Genomic DNA, 8,664 nt, shown 5'->3' on the forward strand with positions numbered 1-8,664 from the left:
TTTCCTCTGCATTGCAAAGATCAATTTTGTTGATACTGATTTCATTTGCTTGGTAACAGCCCAAATGCAAGAATTTTACTCAAAAGATGGTACATACTTCTAGAAAAAATGGCTTAAAGGTAAAAATGCCCATAAAACTTGTTGGAAATGATTAATTTCTATCACTGCTGTGAACTGACCACACAGAATATGAAGAATATAAAAAAATTCAGGAGTCAGCTGTCAGCACAATTAGACATAAGATATCGACACATTCAGCAAAATATTGTCTAATTATCGTTATCGATAAAATCCCTGTAAATTATCGAGATATAATTTTTTGTCAATATCGCACACCCCTAATTTGTTATTTAATTGATAAAATAATTCATTGTTAATAATTGTTTAAATTAATATAGTAATTAATACTTTTGACTCATCCATTTTCTTAAAAATGGTTTAAAGGCTGAAATGTAAAGTTTATAATTTTATAAAACTTTTTGTTTTTGTGAAAACTTGTATCTGAACTGTAAATTATGCTTTTTACAGTAATTTTACAGTTTAATATGGTACTATAGACATTGCCCTACCCCGCTCATATGGTAATAATTTTATTGGTGCAGGTCTTAAAAAGGTCTTAAATTTGAGCTTAAAAATCCTGTAGAAACCCTGAAACAGAAGTATTCACGTACAGAAATGTAATAATTAAGTGTAAAATTGAAGATTGAAGTAACCTATTATTAAAATGATTCAGATATTGCATGCAGTTGCGATATGCATATCGCGATGTTTACATTTGCGATATTTCGACAATTTCGATATATCGTGCAGCCCTAGCAAGACCTGTTTATTCCCACTGACAATCCCACATGCGCTGCAGAGACGCGGTGGATATTTCACAGTCAAAGAGCAGGTGTGTGTGTGTGCGTGCGCACATACGTTTGTGTGATCATGTTTGTTCCACATTGCATTTATAAGAGCAGTTAACCTCATCCAAAAAAATTAATGGATCTCTATGGGCCTCTGCTGCATGTATATGGAAATTACTAATGCTGTATTTCCTACAGATTTTTCTGTAGCCAGCAGATGGCAGATTTCTGCCCCTAACACCTAGATCAATATCCAGAAACAAATTAAATATTTAATTTTGGTCATGGTTAAAGTGTTTTTTTTTTTCCCATAAAAATGTAATATTTCATATAAATTAATGGTGTAGTTGAGAAATTTTGTGGTAAATGGATAAAAGGTACTTCATATCTCCCTAAACACAGCATAATCTGTATCAAAATGAATTTCAATAAATAAAAATATTGTTAAAAGTCACACATTATTTGTAGTTTGTCACATGTAGTAGAGTAGACCATTTTTGTGCCATGGGTAATTGGAGGATTTTCACTCAGCTACCACCGCAAGTATATTTCAAGCCTGTGGAAAGAACTGGAAATGCAGCATCAGAGCCACCTTAAACTTTACTGTTGTCATGGCAACATTATTGTGATTGTGATTACTGTCTAAATACACTTGTGTTGTGAGGTCATTTCTCAGTAGCACCAAGGAAAATTTTATTTCTTATAAGATATACATGATACAATCTGTGGCTGTATGTGACTTTGTTTACTTAGGAAAAGTTTGGATGAGATCCGAGCAGGACAATGACTTGGCAGTTTTTCAGCTTGCAAAGAAGTTCATTGGTCACTGTCGAGGGCCTGAGAGTCCAGTTCACTAACTGCTTCCTCTGATTTCAAGCAATTCAGAAATAAACCCAACAATGCCCCAACTGCCTCTGATTCTATAGCAACTCTATGTTTGAAGTTTATTAATTGGCTAGTGAGATGACAGATTAAGATCATTTTACATGTTCATAATGTGTAACCTATGGTTTTGACCACGTAAAAATCACTAATTTCTATCAAATAAAAAAAATAAAACTTCAAAATTAAAAATGTCAAATACATTAAACTTTGCCAGAATGGAAAACAGGGTAGAAAATTTTGCAGAAATAAACCAAAGGATAATTTGCAGCTACTGATAAACATGTGTTTCTCATAATTTATAGAAGTTATTCTTAGTAGAGTTTTTTTCACTGTAGCTGGTAAATCACAATTGACCATTTAAAATCGAAGTTGTAATTGCAAGGTAAAATTATCAAAGTCGAAACTGAGGGTGGAAAAGTCATTATGGCAAAAAATGACTTTTTATTTATTTTAGCTTTGTCATAATGTTTTTTTTTTTTATCCCAGTTATGCCTTTTTGTCATTTTTGACGCCATTTATCTCATAATTTCAACTTTTTATATCATTACTTTGTCAGTTTTGATTTTATCTCGTTGTGACAAAATGTAACTAAATTGTTGCCCTACTTTTTATATAAAGTTGGATATATTTAAGTATGTATATCCATGTACATGTGGTATACTCATGTTGGGAGATTTATACTAGACAATCTCATCTGCTTGATTGCATGATATAGTAATTGTGTTGGAGCATTTAAATGTAGTTTTAAAGAGGAATAATATCTTAGATAGATTCCAATCTGGTTTTAGAGCCGGCCACAGTACAGAGTCTGCTCTTTTGAGGGTCTCCAATGATATCTTAAGAGGTGTTGACTCTGGGAGTTGTGTTGTTCTAATTTTGTTAGATCTTACTGCAGCATTCGATACAGTTGTGTTCTAATTTTGTTAGATCTTAATGCAGCATTCGATACAGTTGATCACAATATACTTATTGCTCGTCTCAAGAATCATGTTGGTGTTCAGGGCTTAGCCTTAAAATGTTTCTCCTCTTATCTGAAGGATAGGACTTTTTCAGTCAGTTTAGGTGATTACTCTTCTTCTTCTACTGCTCCTCTTGTCTGTGGGGTCCCTCAGGGACCAATTTTATTTTCTCCGTATATGTTGCCATTGAGTTTTATTTTTGAAAAATTTGGGATTCATTATCACTTGTATGCGGATGATTCACAAATTTACTTACCATTGAAACAGGACCATAAATGTGCTTTGCAGTCTCTGCATCAATGTCTGACAGAGGTTAAGTGCTGGTTGGCAAATAATTTTCTTCAATTGAATGAAGATAAGACAGAGATGATTTTATTTGGTAATAAGGGTTATGTTAATGATATCTATGACTGCCTGGGGCAGTTTCCTGGGAAATTATTATTTTTTGTTTTTCTCTTATCTTTCTCTGTACAGCACTTTGGATCTTGGTGTTGAAAGTGCTTTATAAATAAAGTTTGAGTTGAGTTGAGTAGTTGCAAAATGTAAATTATATTACCCAACTCTAATCTGCTAAATGCAACTATAAGGCATTGAAGGTATTAGGATTATAAACATTAACATAGTGGTTTTCTCTGAAGCTGCTTTGAAATTTATAATTATGACTTTATTATTTACCAAAGCATGATTTTTCTTCTTATGTGTTGGAAATGGGCTTCCATAGCAACCTGAAGTTTTTGTCTTATCAGGGCCTGCTGGATTATGAGGTGGACAGTGATGAAGAGTGGGAGGAAGAGGAGCCAGGAGAGTCTCTGTCACACAGTGAGGGGGTGAGCAATATGACATCACTATTTCTGTAGTGACAAATTAGCCATTGTTGTCTGCATGTTTGAATTTGGCGGTGACTTTAATCTGGCTTTTCCTTCCAGGATGATGACGATGAAGGAGGAGATGATGACGACGATGATGATGGATTCTTTGTGCCCCACGGTTATCTGTCAGAAGGGGAAGGAGCACTTGAGGAAGACGAGGTATTTTAAACATCCCCCTTCTTCAGTTGCCTCATTAAGTCACGTCATGATGCTAACAGGCTGCTCTTGCAGGAGGGTGGAGATCCGGAGAAACAGAAGGTGCGTCAGAGGATGAAGGCTCGTGAATGGGAGAATGAGCTGATGTCTAAAGGGAAGGTGAAGGTGTTGGAATCGGTGGTGCGTGGCTGCCTGTGGGAGGGGGAAGAACCTGGGCTGGACCTCCTGCAACCGTATGCTATCTGCATTCTTGAGCCTTTACCTAGAGACGAGCCCTGTACCCCTGAACAGGACCTCTCACGCCAACAGAGGAATGAGAAATGTGAGTACAGCATGTGTGCTTGACTGTTATATGCTTGATAGATTATAGATATAGTTAGAAGCTAAAGATTTCTCATCTGCAGTCGATGTTGCTTGACGAAATGCTATTGTTAATGAGCCTCTACAAACAGTGTTCAAGTGCGAGATCATGCAGGGATGGTATTTGCATTGCGATGAAGTACACACACTGTATTAAAGGGGTCATATGATGCGATTTCATTTTTTCCTTTCTCTTTAGAGTGTTACAAGCTCTTGGTGCATAAAGAAGATCTGTAAAGTTGCAAAGACTAAAGTCTCAAATCCAAAGAGATATTCTTTATAAAAGTTAAGAGTCAACCACACCTACCTAAAACGGCTCGTTCGAACACGCCCCCACATACCTACCTCACTATGTGGGAAGATTTGCATAAAGCCGCCCAAATGTTCACGCAAAGAAAGAAGACGTAACTTTTATTCTCGCTGTAGTATTGTTGACACTGCAGCCATGTCGTGAAGACGCTGTGTGCTTCGTTGTGAAAGCGAAGCTACTTTGGTCTTCCAAAAGAGGACGATATCCGCTTCGCCATGCCTAGAGCTGATCTGTGCTGGTCGCTGAGGAAATACATCAACTTAGTGCTGTGGATCGCCGGATCGGCTTTCACCGCTCCTTCGCCGGGACCGCCGTTCTCGACCCCGCCGCCTCAGCTCACTCTTGCCCGGCTTCAGCTCAGGCTAAGCCAGGGCTTTCGCTCACGCTAGGCCGCTGTGTGCTTCGTTGTGGAAACAATAATGTACAGTATGTGGAAAATAATGTGTTTTTTTTACTTTAAACCGCATAAACACATTTCATTACACCAAATACACAAAATAATGTTCTTTTTAGCAGCATCATATGACCCCTTTAAAGGCTGTTTTCAGCCTATTTACACAATGAGTGGTGCAGCAAAACCGTGTGAATCACCAGTGAAATTTCCAATAGGGTCTAGCTGCAGATCTCTCTCAGACTTCTCAGACACCTGCACTTCCGTAAGTGAAGTGGCTTGCAATCTTTTTATTTATTTTTATTTTTTTTATTTATTTAATTGAGTCTCTTAACATTTTACAAAAGTAGCCAGGTGGTGAAGACAAGAAAAAATAAACAAAATGACAGTGTCACTTAGCTGCCTGCACTCTCTGCTACCTGCGACATCACTTGCAATCTACACAAATCGTGCCAAGACACTGTGGATGTTAAACGATTAAAACTAATTTGGTACTGTAACGTACAGGGTCCTGCAAGTCACCTGTAGGAGAAAAAGACAAGACCCGCTAATCCGTGGCCACAGAACAGCAGAATATGAACACAATGCGCAAAGTCTCTCGTTAAGCGGTTTTCCTCCTGTAGAAAACCATAAACGCTTAATATGGCTTAATGTATTCAGATAGTGCTATTAAAAGATCAAATTCGATATCTAGTTTATTAATATAATGTATACTACAAGGCAAGCGGATGGCCAGTATATGATAAAGATGATAAAGACCAAATTCAGTGTAAGTCTCATTGCTGACGCAAACTATATACAGACCAGCAGATATGAACGTGCATTAAGAAATGCAGTAAGAAAGTGATATTAAAAAGACCAACTCCGTACAGGCAAGCAGACAAGCCCAGAACGCAATGCCTTAAATTGCACGTTAAACGTTTTCCTCCCATAGAAAATCATTAAAAATAAAGCATGTTAATGGACAAAGACGGTGACATAAATAGCCTGTAGACAATTTATTCTATATGGGAAAATGCTTAACGCGAAACTATGCGAGTTGTTTATTCTGGGCTCACCTGCTTGCCTGTACATATTAGTTATGTTTTAATAATGAAGAGGAGTATATTGAGTTTGGTCTTTATCATCGTAGTCATTATGCCGTGTTTTGCGGTATGGGAGAAAACACCATATACAGTCATGTGAAAAAGTTAGGACACCCTATTGAATTACATGGTTTTCTGTATCAGGGCATCATAAAAAATAACTGGTCATTGGCAGGTCTTAAATTTAGGAAAATAAAACCTCAGATGAACAACAACACATGACATATTTCACTGTGTCATTGTTTATTTAACAAAAATAAAGACAAGATGGAAAAGCCATGTGTGTTAGGACAACCCTTACTGTTAACATAGGAATTAAGAGGGTAAGTAACAGTCAGGCACTGCTAATCAAATACCTTTGATTAACTGATCATCAGCAAGTGTGAGCAGCTCTATAAAAGCAGAAGTTTTGGCAGTTTGCTGGTCTGGAGCCTTCAGGTGTGTGTTAACAATGCTAAAGAGGAAAGACATCAGCAATGATCTTACAGAAGCAATTGTTGCTGCCATCAATCTGGGAAGGGTAATACGGCCATTTCCAAACAATTTGAAGTTCATTATTCCACAGTGAGAAAGTTTATTCACAAGTGGAAGACATTCAAAACAGACACCAATCCTCCCAGAAGTGGACATCCCTGGAAATTCACCCCAAGAACTGACCGTGTAACGCTCAGAGAAATGGCAGACAACCCAAGAACTTCATCGCAGACTCTACAGGCCTCAGTTAACATGTTAAATGATAAAGTTCATGACAGTTCAATTAGAAAAATATGGGACAAGCATGGCATATTTGGAAGGCTTGCCAGAAAAAAAGCCTCTACTCTAAAAAAAAACATGACAGCACAGTTTCATCATCAAACTTTATTAAGGACACACTCGGTCCAAACAAAGACACACCAATGACATACAAAAACACACACAAGGACAAAAACCACAATATCACATATTTACATGTGTACTAAAACGCCAATGATTCCACATATTTGAAAAAAGCCTGACTGAACTTAGTGCCAAGTTTGTCAGTGTTAAAATTATACTGTTTACAGATTCTGATAACCTACACATACATCTGTACATGAGATTACGCAACACAGCAGCGCAGGTTGGCACACCAGCACTGACAAACATTTGGCTTGCGCTGCTCCATCTTGGCACCTTAAGCAGCAATCGCATACCATCATTATAAGCTACATTAAGTCTCTGCATGCAGCTCTTTCTGTAATGCCGACACAAATGGCCAGTATACATAGGGGTACAGTATGCTTTAAAAAGTGTAGTCTTCACAGATCCTGAGCACATGCCAAATTTGCGAATCAACATATTGGCCTGGGCATACAGCGTACAACACTGTCTGAACCTAAAGAGCATATCAGCACAAACACCTCATACCAAAAGTCACATGCTGGTGGTTTTGGGCTTGTCTTGTAGACACAGGTACTGGGCGTGGGCACCTCACAGTCATTGAATCGACCATGAGCTCCTCTGTATACCAAAGTATTCTAGAGTCAAATTTGAGGCCATCCGTCCGACAGCTAAAGTTGGGTCAAAATTGGGTCGTGCAACAGGACAATGATCCCAAGCACACCAGCAAATCTACAACAGAACGGCTGAAAAGAAAAGAATCAAGGGGTTGCAGCAGTCCAGTCAAAGTCCAGACCTCATCCTGACTGAAATGCTGTGGCGAGAGCTGTGCATAAACAAATGCCCACAAACCTCAATAAACCTGAGCAACGTTGTAAAGAAGAGTGAGCCAAAATTCCTCCAGAACGATGTGAGAGACTGATAAAGTCATACAGAAAATGATTACTTCCAAGTTATTGCTGCTAAAAGTGGATCTACTGGCAGTTAAATCATAGGATGTCCTAACTTTGTCACACATGGCTTTTCCATCTTGGCTTTATTTTTGTTAAAATAAGTGTATTTTTGTTAAAAATAAATAAAACATATGATGTGATATGTCATATGATGTTGTTCATCTGAGGTTTTATTTTTTGAATTTTAAGACCTGCCAAGGACCAGATAATTTATTATGTCCTGATACAGAAAACCATGGAATTCAATAGGGTGTCCTAACTTTTTCACATGACTGTACATATGCATACATTATATTAATAAACTGCATATAAAATTTGATCTTAATACATTAACATTAGAAACCGCCAAGGGTCGCTGTATACCTAAAAGCGCCAGCGGGTAAATTTTACCCACGCACAGTAGAAATGGCAAAACAAAAATTAAATAATCCAAATTTTTAACAGTTATGAGTAACATTAGGATAAAACGTCTAAATATGATATATTGATCGCCGTCAGATGCTGAGCCGACAGGACGCTTTACTTACCTCCCCACCATCAGACTCTCTATCGCTCGTGGCATTTAGTGCTTCTTATACCTCTTCAGCATTCATAAATCGCATTCTTTTACTCATTTTGTCTTTATTTATGAAACTGATAACCATTAATTCAGTGAGTGAAAGGCGTTGCCTAGCAATGTAGGCCTACTGTTAAAACATAAGCGGCACGAAAATGACAGCTCGAACATACAGGCATTATATAGCGGGTAAATTTGACCCGCACTGGCGCTTACAGGTATAAATGCCCCATTTTTTTAATCTGGTTTTATCTAAACAGTTTTTAACAGCAGGGGATTGTAAATCACACAATTTTTGTAAAAGTCAGTGACTGGAAGACTTGAATGTTTTATTAAAAATCTTTTATGTACGTTTTAAAAACAGCCACATGTTCTAGTGTTAAGCCATATTAAGTGTTTATGGTTTTCTACGGGAGGAAAACGCTTAACGAGAG

General features: G+C 37.6%; 1 protein-coding gene across 2 annotated transcripts in view; it reads left to right on the plus strand.

Annotated features, from left to right (window-relative positions):
* The window catches only part of LOC107719550 (chromatin assembly factor 1 subunit A-like), a 21,329-nt gene that overhangs the window by 8,872 nt on the left and 3,793 nt on the right, over positions 1-8,664 (plus strand). For both annotated transcript variants that reach the window (XM_016526987.1, XM_016526988.1), the window contains 3 exons: positions 3,439-3,519; positions 3,619-3,720; positions 3,793-4,039. In XM_016526987.1, the coding sequence (XP_016382473.1) occupies positions 3,439-3,519; positions 3,619-3,720; positions 3,793-4,039 (430 nt within the window). The remainder of the gene's footprint in view (positions 1-3,438; positions 3,520-3,618; positions 3,721-3,792; positions 4,040-8,664) is intronic.

Source organism: Sinocyclocheilus rhinocerous, unplaced genomic scaffold (genome assembly GCF_001515625.1).
Source record: "Sinocyclocheilus rhinocerous isolate Xijiao unplaced genomic scaffold, SAMN03320098_v1.1 scaffold1294, whole genome shotgun sequence".
Lineage (NCBI taxonomy): Eukaryota > Metazoa > Chordata > Actinopteri > Cypriniformes > Cyprinidae > Sinocyclocheilus > Sinocyclocheilus rhinocerous.